Genomic DNA, 14,345 nt, shown 5'->3' on the forward strand with positions numbered 1-14,345 from the left:
CATTTTCTGAAAATATTGCTACCTCTGTAATTATAATTTATGCCATTAATTCTTTGTTGTGTTTGTAGTAATATATACTTTTTCTTGCTTCAAGTTTATCCATTTCATATGTTTCCTACATAAAACTAGCTTACACTAGACATTTCTCTTTATATTATAATCCTTATAATTTAATGACCGTTGTGGAAACATTTTATTAAATTAGAATCTCGCTGATAAGATTTTACGAAGAAAAATACCTGTAATAGATTAGCCAAGCCTTCAAAGGGATTCGTTCACGACTCAATTGGGAACTCTGGGTTTGAATCCCGGGCAGGGTTGGGCGCATTTCCTATCATCTAATACCCCTGTTTACCTAGCAGTAAATAGTACCCTAAAGTTAAGACAGCTTGTTATGGGGTTGCATCCTTGGGCAAATAATTTGACATGGGGAGGGGGGGATGTGCCTCAATATAAGGCTAACCACTATAAGATATACCAGTTGCCTGTCCCCACTTGACTTATTAATATTTGTTTAAAGTCCTCGCCCCATCTCCTCATGGGCACTTCCTTGTGGTTGTTTTAGATAAAAGTAATGATCCTGATCTTACCCACATTAGAAAACCAATTTTGGCCCTTCTGACCTCTGCATTGGGCTGCTTTCCTCCACTGACACCAGGTAATATATGATGGTGCCATCACTGATGTAACAGTTACATATGTTATTACAATCTTCTGTAAAAGTGGGTGTGCATCTTAATGATCAAAGCTTGTGAAAAATTCTACATATGGGTTCTGCCACCAAACCTCACTAGTCACCTTTACCCTTCAAATTTCAGCACTGTAAACAGCTAACATGTTGGGAAGCCACCCTGAGATGTACTATTTGTTACTCTTGAGAGGAAACATTAAAAATTTTATAGTAATTTTATTTATTTATTTTTTGCACAGGCTGCTGCTATACTTTTGGCAGCAATCCCTGTAAAGTAACTGATTCTTGAAGAAAACATGTAATTGTATTAATGACAATATTTAAATACCAAATTATGAAAATAAATTAAAATAAATTTAAATTACGTATTGGATGTAATCTGACTTCTAAGCCAGAGAAGATCCAGCCCACTGTTGGACATCTGTTGGTATGCCTGGCAGGTGAGCCAATGCTTCCGTTACCTGTGTTGGGGTCATCATTAGTTGCACAAGCTGGTATTCTCGCTGAATTCCTCGGGAGTTGTCAACTAGTCGCACCAGCTCCAGACACTGTGAAGAGACTACGCGTTTTGGTTTCGATACCATTGTTACTATTGGCTGTATTCCAGTCTTAAATCATTGAGGATGAATACAGTTAAGAAATTTCATCAGGGGAATACAGGAAAATACCTTTTATATGGTGAATTAGGAATGTCACATTACCTACAATGTTCCCTTTATGAACATTATTAAGCATAACAAATTTAATATTGCTACATTACCTTCAGCTGATCAAATGCCTTGAACACAACTGGGCGTTCAAAACTTTGCATCGATGACCTTCGCTGGCTGAATTTTAGATATTCATGAAACACCATTTCAAAATTAAATGGTTCACCTTCATAAATTGTTGTTAAATGCTTCATGGCCACAATCTGGGGATATATTCACTTACATTAAACAAATGCAATAACAAAAACTTATCAAAGTCCATAAATGGACAGCAACAAACCCACATTCAATATATTCATGATTTGCTACATATTGTTTAGAAATAAAGTATTTGATGGCCCAAAGAATGACATTTTTCTTTTAGTATTAATTTAAAATATAACATTTTGTTATATTTTAGTGAAATCATTCACTATCTCACAATGTACACTATTGTAAAGAAGTACAACATGGTTCAGTAAAAAATAAAAATTCCTGCTAAAAAAGTTCCTCACATTTTTGTTAAGTGTAACCAACAACATAGACCAAGGAATAAAGAGTAAAATACTAAAATGGATATATATAAAGAGAAAAAAGGAGAAGATAAAAAGAAAGCATATGATCATTCTAAACAGCAGGGAATCCAATGTGCAAAAAAATGCTGTGAATGGAGTACAGCAGGATTCTATTTTGAAGCCAACCTTTTTGTTAGAGAAAAATCACAAGCCACATCAAATTTGCAGACAACAAAGATCTGTGCTAAGTGGGAAACGAAAACAATATTAAGACCTTGTCAAACATTATGAAATTATCTTCACAAATGGTCAGAAGACGGGCAAATGCTCTTCAATATTGACAAATTCAATGTCCTGTGAGACAAATTTCTGATTTCAAGAAAAGAATTGCAACTCGGCTGTAAATCTTCTTAGTGGGTTTTGCATGTCCGGTACAGTAATGTTCATTCTATTCATACCCTAATTTCCAAATAAACATAATGCCACACTGATATTTTTGTCAGTAATTTTCTCGTGTGCAGAGAAGTGACTTTGCCCTATATTAATTTGTATCCCTGTTACATTTACAGTTCACTACTTTGAGTGGGCAACTTTCTAATCAGTTTTAGTTGTAAATCATTATTACATAACTATGAAGTTTGAAATTAAAACAAGTGATTCTACATGTTCATTCACTCTCATACTCATGAAAACATGGAACATCATTAAGGAACCTCAATTCACAGTCTGATGAAAGAACAACACAACCCTTTATTTAAATATACAATTTTGAAAAGTATTCAACTTTCACTCCAACTGCATATACTATGTGTATAAAATATGATTTAAAAAACAATACAAAATGTAAAGAAAGGCATAAATACCAAACAAAGTTGGAGTACAGAAAGTCCGTGTAGCATGTTAATCTTGGCCTCGGAAGCAACCAGTGACTGGGCCTGCAGGAACATCTGGCCATTCAGCTGTGGCTGCTCACAACTTAGCTGACACACACACAGCAACTAGCGTGGGGGAAAGAGAGAGCGCTTTCTTAACTGAAATTTATTTTATTTTGTACCACTTACCTAACAGACTTTCTATTAATAGTCTAACATTTCTACTCCATTTTAACATCTCTTCTTTCAAGCTAGGAATTACATATATAAAACATAAAATGAAATGCCTTGTTTTAATTTGGGACACCCTTATTCAACTTTGTTGTATTCATCTTTTTCAAGAGTAGCAAATGTTACCATGTTTCTTAGCAAAAATGGTAATTTGCCCAAGCAAAATTGTGTCCCCTAAAGCACGTAATTTCTTAAAATTTACACAAATGAACTGTTTACGATTATTCACGGGCAGGGTAAAGGACAAGAGAGAGCTTAAATCCCGTCCCATGTTACATCGACCCTGGGTCCTGCCGTGGAGGTTCCCGGGGTTGGGGAGGGGTTTCCTAGGGAGGCCTTGGCCCCGTTTACCTTGCTTGGGTTTTTGTGACCTTGGAGTGGGGCTTGCAGTTCCTCAGCGGGATTTTCCTTCCCCCTCTGCATCAGAGTTGGTTTCTGGTCTACCCCTCCCCAGGTTCGGTTCCGTGTCCCTTCGGGTCCGTCGGTTCCTTCATTCCTGTGGTGCTTTTCACCGCTTCTTAACCTTTTTCTCTTGGACATGTACTTTTCTTCATGTCGCAATCATTTTCCCTTCATATTGGGATCCCTGCATCCCTTGGTAAAGGGTGCCATTAGGACCATGTGTGCCTCCGGGCATTAGTGCTTGTTTCTCATGATTCTCGTCGGTTCGCGAAGCTCTCTAATATTTCCAATATTATTGGAACATCTGTTGACTTCCAGTGAGGCTTCCCTCCAGTCCTTTCTCAAACTCGTTGGTCCTCTTCCGTACTACTTGTCTTCTTTCGATTCTGTTTTCGCATTATTTTGCATTCACATCGTCTCTCCTTCCTGTCTCGCCATTCCTAATATTCATTACATGCACCTTGCTGGTGCCCTCCCCGGAAGATGGGTGTGCGATTCGGACCTCAGGCGCAGGGGCCGGGATGATTTTGTTTTGGGCGGTGTACACATGTTGGTGTTCCGCGTCCTTTATCGCGGATTATACGCCATTCTCGCTCATCTTATCTCTCCAATCATAGCCCCGTAGATACTGGGGGTGTTCTGGATTTTATATGTAGGGCAATCACCTTTTCTCTGCTTGCGGGTGTGGGGTGGCTCAGAGTGGTGCCACCTCTACCTCTGTACTACATGCACCTTGTCTTCTCCTACTTGGCATGCATCTCTGGACATACTCCACTAGCGATTCTCCTGGTACATTACATGGCTCAGCTTTGTCGTGACACGGTCGTGTCTCCACTCTGCAGGCGAGATTGTGCCGTCTGGCGACTGTCGGCCAGGCGCTGGTTCTCGCTTTTTGGTGGGGTGTTAGGTATTGTTGTGTGTTTTGCTTGGCCACTTTGCGTACGTCTTACCATGACCTTACTTTGGTAAGGTCATGGTAAGGTAAGGTTTTTTTTTTTTGGGGGGAGGGGGAAACTTTGAAAATTTGTATTAGGAAAACTAAAGATTTTTTGGAAAATATCTAACAACCGATCCTTTATTATATGCTAATGTGTCAGAAAAGTGTCATAGAATAATTATATCTGAAAGGTGTGTTTTTTTATTTAGACTTGAAAATGTGTAAAATTTGTTGAGAAAAAAAAAATCTCCCTTTCTATTTACACTGTAGTACTGAAACTTTGAACAACTGCAGCCCTTTTCATATACAACTAGTCAAAAAATACTGGTTGACATTGAACAACTTTGAGTAAATAATCCAATGCCCCCCTAAAGCTGAACCCTCGAGATGTGTCCACTCACGAGGGCGAAGCAGGGGGTACCACCAAACACAAACAACCCTAGTATAAAGGGGAAAGGATACCAAGGCAGACACTCCCACCAGGCAAAAGCTAAAATAAAAGAAAAACCTCGCAAGAGGACAGCGTACCCAGAGGGAACACAGTCGGCCGCTGTTATAGGTGAAAATTAGCTATGCAGTACCATGCGCTCCTACTAGTGTAAAAACTACCACTTACCACAAGGCAAACAAGGGAGGAATCCCCCATAACACTCGGGGCAATCAGTTGCAAAACAGCGAAAGACCAACAGAGGTAGATCCAAGGTGACTAATGGAAGGTAACCCCAAGCCTCTAGGGCGGTACTTAGAAGAGGGAGCCCTAAGTGCATGCAGCCCGAGTACCTGTAAATATTTCTCCCAGCTCGCGCACCCCCGAAGAGAAGAACTGAACCCAGGCACAGCACAAAGAAAATCTGGAGCTGGAGCCACAATGACTAACCCTAATCTCATCAGCCGAGGAACTGGACGTGTGGATCGCCGGCGCAGGGGTCTGGGGCTCCCCCCTCCCTCTTCCGGGGAGGGGGAGCTGTGCAGACATGCGGCATGGCTCGTGTGACCTCATGCTTGTTTGCTCGATTTCCCTTCGAGTTCTGTCCTCTTGTTTCGTTATTTTCATTGGTTTCACCAGAATAGGGGTTTGTTTTGAGGCGCTTACCTTTCTGGGCGCCTGTCCAGGTCGATGGCAGATATAGATTGCTCCAAAATCACATGTGCATTTCTATATGCCATTGCTCCTCATGCCTTTCTGAGGGGGCCAGGTTCTGGCCATGGTCCCCGGTAGGCCTAGAACTCCACACATTGACTGATGCCAAAAGTTAGGACTATCCCTATCAGCCTGGATAGCTCCGGGAAGCCATAAGGGCTCCCCCCAGAAAAAGGTTTTTAAAAGAGTGGCACATAAGAGGTTGTTCTGGAAACTGGAACATAATGAAGAGGTGACAGGAAAACTGACATGGAGAAAAAATTCTGACAGAAAAATGAGGGCTGATACATTCCAGAGGCAATGTATCAGCAGGAAAATTTTTACAAGCAGTTTACCACAGGGTTCAGTTCTAGCACCAGCAATATTCATCATCTATATAAAAGATTTACCAGTAGGAATACAGAATTATATGAACATGTTTGCTGATGATGCGAAGCTAATAGGAAAGATAAGAAACTTGGACAACTGTCATGCACTTCAAGATGACCTGGACAAAATAGGCCAGGAGCAACACTTGGCTGATGGAATGTGAATAAATGCCCTGTTATGGAATGTGGAATATATAGGCCACACACAACATACAAATTATGTAAGACTTTGAAAAGACTTTGAAGAACTCTGATAAAGAGATCTAGAGTGGTCCTCAATAGAAAACCATCACCAGAGGACCACATAAGAACATTGTGAGAGTCCATGCAAGACTTTCCTACTTCAGAATCACTTTTAAATATATTGATAGCAAAATAATAAAGAAATTGTTAACGACCTTCATGAGACCAAAACTGGCACATGCATTGGCTGAATAGTGCCCATATCTTGAGAAGCACATCAATAAACTGGAAAAGGTGCAAAGACATGCAACTAAATGGCTTCTGGAACCAAAAAACAAAGCTATGAAGAAAGGCTAAAGGTGTTAAATATACCAAAGTTAGAAAATACAAGAAAGGTGATATGGCTACTACAAAATTGTAACAGTAATCTACAAAATTGACAAAGAAGAATTCTTGAAAATTGCGTCTTCTAGAACAAGAAGTCATGGACTCAAGCTAAGGAAACAAAGCTGCCAAAAAATGATAAAATTATCTTTTGCTAACAGAGTGGCAGATGGCAGCAACAATGGTTGCAATTTATACTGTCAAACATAAGTTTTGAATGAGGAAATTAAAATCCTTACCAAGAGAGTTTTCAAAGCTCTAATATCTTTGGTTGTACTGTGTAACCGTTTCAGGACTTTAATTATGTCCTGATCCTCCACCAACAATGTTACATCAGAGTTCCACTTCCTAGAAAAATCCTATGGAAAAATGCAGTGTGAAGTTACATATTTGGTTAGCATTACAAATATATAATTAAGACACAGTATTTCAATATGTTGTCAGATATATCATTTCACTTAAAGATATATTACCATAAAACATATCAAAGACTGATAAAGTTGAATTGCTTGATAATGTTGAAAAATTAATCCTTAAATTTAAAGCATAACAAAGTACTGTATGATTATGTTATTCCTGCATGTTCTTAATAACAATATAAAGTACATAAATTTTACAGTTAAATATTCATTGGAAAGTACTAAAGCATTTAATAGACTACAGAAAACCAAATATAAAATAAGTGGTGGTAATGATAGGTTGTGATGGTAGTCAGTGGCAAACTGGCTTATTGGTAGTTCTGGAAGTAAAGTGTGAGCTAGCCAGTAAGGCCGGAACCATTATAATATCTGACAGCAGTGATGAGAATACAGTGTTTTATTAATCACTTGAAATAACATAGCAATACTGGAGCATTCCTGGTTATGTGGGCATCCTGGGGGACACCCCGCATGACAGTTTACATCCAAGGTTAACAGAAACAGGGCTCGTGCACGAGATCGGTGCACTGTGCACTGCAATGACCCATTCAAGTCAGCTGTGGCAGAATCTTGAGAGACCATACTCTCACAGTTACAAACAACTGAAATGGTAACATTTTCTCAGCTAATTTATTGAGAAGCAGACGAAGCAGACAGTGAATGAAGTTGCGAGGCGTCAGCCACATGTTGCCAATTAGATGATAACTCAGGCCAGAGCTCACCACCACTGACACCACCTGCCTTCCCTGACCCCACTATCACTACCTGCCTTCCCTGACCACTTCCACCACTGACACCACTATCACTCCCTGCTATCCCTGACCACTTCCACCACTGACACCACCTGCCTCCAATAACAACAACTTTCACCACTGACACCATCTATCTCCCATGACAACTTCCTACCACAGTTTTTTCGTTTTCAAGAGTTTTTCGAGGGTGGAACGGATAATTGCATTTACATTATTTTAAATGGGGAAAATCGTTTTGCAAAATGGGCTTTTCACATGACGAGCTCTTTGTCAGAACAAATTAAATTTGTTAACCAAGGCTCCTCTGTATACTGTATTTTGATAAGCTACACCACACACATGCACATGACATCTTATGTAACTACTGTACTGTACATATCAATATCTTTAAAAATGTATAAATAAGAATTACAATTATTTTTTTTACTCAAGATTTTAATATAATTAATGCATCCTTTTACTTCTGGTTTTTTACCTTGAAGAGAAATGAGTCGGGTAACTCCAGTAGCTGCTTGAAGGTATCGAGATAATGTGGGTCAAATTTATCAGCTGGAAAGAGGTGAATCTGACGGTGGGAGAAGCGTGATTTCACCCTCTTCTCCAATAGTTCAATCACATCAAGACGACATGTCAGCCCCAGCACACAAATAGGAGCCTGAGGAATTGATTCTTGTCAAAAAATTAAAAGCCAAATTAAGTATGTCAATAGGATTACAGAGAAGATAAACATAGAAATTAGAACTAATACTCAAGCGCTGCAAAAGTAGATAAGCATTAACCATTAACCACTGTGATGCACCGAGTTTATTGTGAATAGGTACGAAATATTCAAAAAGTATTTTCTCGGTTGGCGCAGTTTCCAACTGATCGAGTTTTCTTGGTTGGCGCAGCACAGTGGTTTTTTTTTTTTTTTTTTTTTTTTTTTGAGATATATACAAGAGTTGTTACATTCTTGTACAGCCACTAGTACGCGTAGCGTTTCGGGCAGGTCCCTGGAATACGATCCCAGCCGCGAACAATCGTTTTTTCATCCAAGTACACATTTTACTGTTGCGTTAAACAGAGGCTACAGTTAAGGATTTGCGCCCAGTAAATCCTCCCCGGCCAGGATACGAACCCATGGCATAGCGCTCGCGGAACGCCAGGCGAGTGTCTTACCACTACACCACGGAGACTAAAGAAGATTTTAGGAAATGTGAAATATTGTACAGTACTGTAAAGGGCTTTCGATACCGAACTCTAGTATAATAGAATTGACCTTTGTCTTTCAATTCTAGATTTGATTCAATTCTTTCAATTCAAAGATTTTTCTAATAGTCTATCCCTACCTGTGCAGATTGGGCAACATCAAAGAGATTGTAGAGGAGAGTTTGATTACGATGATGGCAAAATAGATCAAATTCATCCAGGATGAACACGACAGGTTTGGACGTTTCCTTACTGCCAGAGCGGAGAGATTCCAGAAGGAAGGCCAAATTTTCTGGGGATAGAATTGTCAACCTCTTAGCATCTATTAGAGTCCTGTATGGAATATTATTCTTGGTGTTACCAAGTCAATCTAATAAGATACAGTAGGTCTATAACAAATTGGGTGAAATAAACCAACCAGAGACTGGGGAATAAAACAGAAAAAAACAGCGTTGAATGTAATGAAATGCCATTTTCTGGGCGAGGCCCGGAGAGCTATCCGAGCTGATATGAATATATTAAGCCCTGGCATCAGTCAATGTACATGGAGTTCTAGGCCTACCAGGGACCACAATCCAGAACCTGGCCCCCCCTCAGAGAGGCACACAAGGAGCAATGGCCTATCGTAACCCACGTGTGGTTGGAAGCATTCTGTGTCTGCCATCGACCGGGTCAGGCACCCAGAAAAGTGCAACAAAATAAACCCATATTCTGGTTAAAATATTGCTACTGAAAGCCGAACTAGTGGACAGAAGTCTAGAAATGAAAACGAACACGATGTTACCACACCGCTGTCTGCGTAACCCCCCTCCCTCCCCGGGAGGGGAAAAGGGAAACCCCCAGACCCCCCGTGCCGGCTATCCACCCCTGCAGTTCTGAGGCTGGATTTCAAAACACATGAAAAAGCACCGACTGGAGGGAGGGAGGGCTGCCAGGGAGCCTCCGGGTCTCACGCAGAAAATGGGGTTTCATTACATTCGATGGCAGTTTTCTACGGGAAGCCCCTTTGGCTCCCTGGAGCTACTTACCCAAAGACAAAATAAAAAGGGACTTACCTGGGAGGCGGTCAGCCCTCGCTCCTCAACCAGAAGTCGAGATAACTGGCTGCATCCGCCGACCCAATGCAACACAGGTCTGACTAGGCCCAGGAAGATTAACAAGGTAGCAAGCGGCCAGGACCCAGTTCAACGTCCAAAAATCCCATGCCCGAATAGCAGTCCATGACATGTTACCAAAAGCGGCAACCAATGCAGCAAACTTACGAACATTATGGGCATGAGGATAGACCGCAGGCCAGCTGGACCGAATAACCATGTGGACAACATGGGAGACCTGAACCCTGGAACAGGGAAGAAAGCAAACCGGATCAACCCCAAGCGCGTCCCCGGCCACCGAGGCCGTGGTGCCCAGGTAACAGCTGATAGCCGCAACCGGACAACAAATGACGCACCCCCGGCCTAACCAACTAAGAATCAACAACCCAAGGACCCCCTCCCCCTCCAAAAAGGAACAGTCTCATTCTTCGCCAAAAAAGAAGGAGACAGCTGCAACCAAATAAACTTACAACCAGAACCAAAGGAGCAGAAACCTCTGTGCCAGAGGAGAGCATGAAGCTCGTTGACCTGAACCCCAGAGGCCAATGCCAACAGGAAAAAGAGTTTTGGAAAAACAATTCTGAACCAAAAGGGCCACCACAAACCAAAGAGAAGAGAGAAAGGAGAGCACCCAGTTCAATGACCAGGACAGCTCAGGCGGCGCAAGAGCAAGCCAGAGGTGAAACCACACACGAGACAGCTTGCTGAACGGGGCAGATGTAACAAACACCAAATGCAAGCTGCAGCGGTTCCGCTAGTGCCGCACGATACGAGGCGAATGTATTCGCCATAAGATGACGGTCATGGAACAATCACGAAAGGAAGGACAAGATAACCCTAACAGAGACGGTAGTAAACCTATGCAGGGACAAGAAATAACAGAAGGACCGCCAGGAAACTTCACGTTGCCACCGAGACGAAGCACGCAGGTGGGACACCATCAATGAAGCCACCTGCACCCCATACAAACGATGATAGACTCGAATCAGAAAGCCCAGACGTGAAGCCTCGAAGAGAGGAGCGAACCAGCCACATAATGGACTGGACCAATTTACTGAAAGAGAAGAGCCGCGGGAAGACCCTTGGGTTCGGACACCGAGCAAGCAGCACCTGAAACCAAAGCTGGGCCGGCCACCAAGGGGCCAGAAGAACAACTCTCCCTTGCTAAGCCTCCAAGTGAGCTAGGACCTGGAGTAACAGCGGAACCAGGGAGGGGGGGGAAGAGGTACAGGTAACCCTATCTCACCCAGTCCAGCCTGAAGGCATCGACCCCAATGGCCTCGCAGTCGGGGATGGGCGCCACACATACCGAGAGATGCCTCAACCACACCGACGCAAAGAGGACCACTTCCTGAGGCCTGTACGTCCAGCACAGCCAACTGAATGAGTCGGCATGAACCATCCATTCAGTGGACAGAAGAATGAATCGAGACAGCCTGTCTGCCAGGACGTTGGACACCCCCCAAATGTGAACTGCTTAGAGAGCCAATCCCCGAGAACTCAGCAGACGAGTCACCCGAAGCTACCAGCCCCAAAGAGCCAAGGACCGCATCAAAACCCCACGGTTCAGGCAATGAACCACCAGGGAGCCGTCCGAATGGAGCCGGATCAGTAATCTGCGAGTGACCCGTACCCTCCGAAGCGACATCCACACAGCCGCAAACTGCCACACCAACGCAAGGCTCCGAGGCCGAACCCAGCGATCACGAGAGAAGCAAAAGGGACGTCCCTCAAGGAACCAGAACAGTCGACAAAGCCAAACTCGACTCGGCGGGTAGGCCATCACGGCAAAGTTCAGGCTCCCGCACAAACCTTCAAGCAACTGCCGTGTGACCAGGGAGCCCCCTAGAAAAGGGCAAAGGCAGGACCACAGTCAAAGCAGAGTCTCCAGAGGGGGAGAGACAAGGAAGCAGTCCTTGTCTCTTGTGAGCAGAAGCTTGTGAGCATCCCACACAAAGCCCAGCCAAACCAAACCCGAGAAGAAACCAGATGGGACTTCCTCCAGTTCACCAGGAATCCGAACTCGGTGAGCTGAGAAAGAACCAAATCCCTGGCGAGCAGACACGTGTGACAGGAAAGTAAAAAATAGTGACACCATATCCCGCAGGATCGGCGCACACAGCTTCAAAAGAGCAGGAGACATCCCACTGATGAGGCCAATGCACAAGAACTGGGAGTGGGCCCAAGCGCCTCCACATCCTCCTCGAGCCAGTCCAAGGACAGCTCAAGAAGGGAAAAGAATCGTAAGACCGAAGCCAACAGGGCACGGGTGCGAAAATCCTCAGCGACCAACAGCAGAAAGGGAAGAAACCTGCACGTGAAGCTGCACCACACTGACATCCCAAGAAAGGGCAGGGGCAAACAAGCACACATTGAGCTGCTCAAACTCACCCCCAGGAAAACCTGAACCACCATATGAGCCTCATGCCAAACACGTGGAACCGGCAGAACGTATGCCACGCCTCCAACGAGAAAAAGGGGCAGTCCGCAAGCCAGGACAGCTCCGGCACCTCATAACGAACCCAGTAGAGACAGGAAGATCCATACATGAAAGAAGAAGGATCCATTATGACGGCATAATGACGGTGTCATGCAGGAGGTAAGCCATAGTGGCCTAAAGCACCACATGGGGGTGGGACGTGGGAGGTCAAAAACCTCCGGAAAGATGGGACTGAAGAACCCGAACCCACGGGATTACGGTCCGAACCCGGGGAGGGGTAAACGCCAAATCCAACTCATACGAGGATGAGAAAGAGAGAGAGAACCCCACGCCTTGTAACACCAAGCCCTGCTCAGAGGGTACAAAAACAAGTGGGGTCAAACGGGGACCAAGGCCCCCAAGTCAACCCCTCCCCTGCCCCGGGAACCTCACCATGAGGACCCGGGGCTGAGCCGTCCTCCAAACCCCCTTACCTCAAACGAAAAGGCAGGAGCAGCCGAAAAAACAGGAACGAAGGGGGCCCATGGTCAGATATAGAATAAGAGGATCAGGTTCAAATGCCTTCGTCACAAACCCAGAAGGGGCAGCCCCTGAAACGGCCCAAGTTTCAAAGCCAATTAAACCCTGCCCCATCTCCGAACCCCCTCAAGACACTTCAGAGCCGGAAGCAATTGGGGAGGACCAGGACGAACAGCAGAAGGGGAAGGACAAGGGGGATGCAGAAAGAACCAAAGTCGAGGCGACAAACACCCCTCAAGTCCAGGTCCCTATAACCAAAACGGTTCAGTCTCAGGGCACTTGGGGAAGCAACTAACCTAGCGCATTGCAGCAACCTAATTCGAGCATGCAACACCGAAGCTGTCTGCACCCACATATCATGATCAGTGGACTGGGTGAACTGGAGCACAATCAAGGAACACAACTTGCAAGACTCCGGGTCGAAAGTGTCACCGACCCAACAAGCTGCATGATGGAGGCACAACCTGTGTCACCCTGAGACAAGGGGACAGAGCAACCTTCAAACTCGCACGAAGCGAAAAAGGACCCAAGGGTCGCGCCCATTGGACCAGAGAGCCCCCGCGGGGTTTCCCAGGTCCCTTAGTCGCGTTATCTTGCTAAAGGAAGCCCAGGCAGGGTACTGCTAACCGGCGCCCAAAAACTACCAAGCAAACTGCTAAAGCTGAACCCCCGGGACATGTACACTTGTGGGGGCCTAGCGGAGGACCACCAAAATACAAAGGGCATGACCACAGCAAGGGGGCAGGCCCCCACCAGGCAGGCAAACGAAAATGAAAAGAAAAACCTCGCAAGAGGATAGCGTGCTCAGGCGGAACAGAGCCGGCTGCTATGAGAGGTGACAATTAGCTGCACAGCATCCTGCGCCCGAACCAGTGATGAAAACTACCCCACTACCCAGAGGCAAACGGGGGAGCAAGAAACACCCCAGCCGACTCCAAGGGCAGTCAATCACCCTGCAGCAATAGACACAGTGGAGGCAGATCCCAAGGTGACTTGTGGAAAGTAACCCCCCCAAGGGCAGTACTTACATGGTACCTAAGGAAGGGAACCCTAGGCTCATGAAGTCCGAGTAATGGAGAAAGTACTCATGGCTCGCATACCACTGAAGAGACAGCACCACACCACAAGGCACAGAACTGGAAAATTCTGGAGCCAGAGGCACACAATCTTGCCAGTTCCACATCAGCCACAGAACTGCAGGGTGAATAGCCGGCACAGGGGTCTGGGGCTTCCCTTTCCCCTTCCTGGGGATGGGGGGGGGTTGCGCAGACAGCGGTGCGGTGGTGTGGTGACGTTATGCTCGTTTACTCGTCGCCTTTTGGGGAGAGCTGTCCACTAGTTCGGCTTTCAATAGCAATATTTTAACAAGAATAGGGGTTTGTTTTGGGGCACTTACCTTTCTGGTTGCATGACCCAGTCGATGGCAGATATAGAATGCTTCCAACCACACTGGGGTTTCTATAGGCCACTGCTCCTTATGCCTCTCTGAGGAGGCCAGGTTCTGGCTCATGGTCCCTGGT

The 14,345-nt window shown here is 44.7% G+C and overlaps 1 protein-coding gene across 5 annotated transcripts in view; it reads right to left on the bottom strand.

Annotated features, from left to right (window-relative positions):
- Window positions 1-902: 902 nt before the first annotated feature.
- Window positions 903-14,345, bottom strand: part of Orc4 (origin recognition complex subunit 4) — a 37,200-nt gene continuing 23,757 nt past the window's right edge. For 4 of the 5 annotated variants that reach the window (XM_069332435.1, XM_045749190.2, XM_045749188.2 and 1 more), the window contains 6 exons: window positions 8,913-9,064; window positions 8,060-8,239; window positions 6,653-6,772; window positions 2,759-2,893; window positions 1,452-1,604; window positions 903-1,239 (listed from right to left, as the gene is read on the bottom strand). In XM_069332435.1, coding sequence (XP_069188536.1) covers window positions 1,078-1,239; window positions 1,452-1,604; window positions 2,759-2,893; window positions 6,653-6,772; window positions 8,060-8,239; window positions 8,913-9,064 — 902 coding nt within the window. In that variant the 3' untranslated portion in view covers window positions 903-1,077. The remainder of the gene's footprint in view (window positions 1,240-1,451; window positions 1,605-2,758; window positions 2,894-6,652; window positions 6,773-8,059; window positions 8,240-8,912; window positions 9,065-14,345) is intronic. The other variant, XM_045749192.2, reaches the window with a different exon arrangement.

The sequence above is a fragment of the Procambarus clarkii genome, chromosome 27 (genome assembly GCF_040958095.1).
Source record: "Procambarus clarkii isolate CNS0578487 chromosome 27, FALCON_Pclarkii_2.0, whole genome shotgun sequence".
Classification (NCBI taxonomy): Eukaryota; Metazoa; Arthropoda; class Malacostraca; order Decapoda; family Cambaridae; genus Procambarus; species Procambarus clarkii.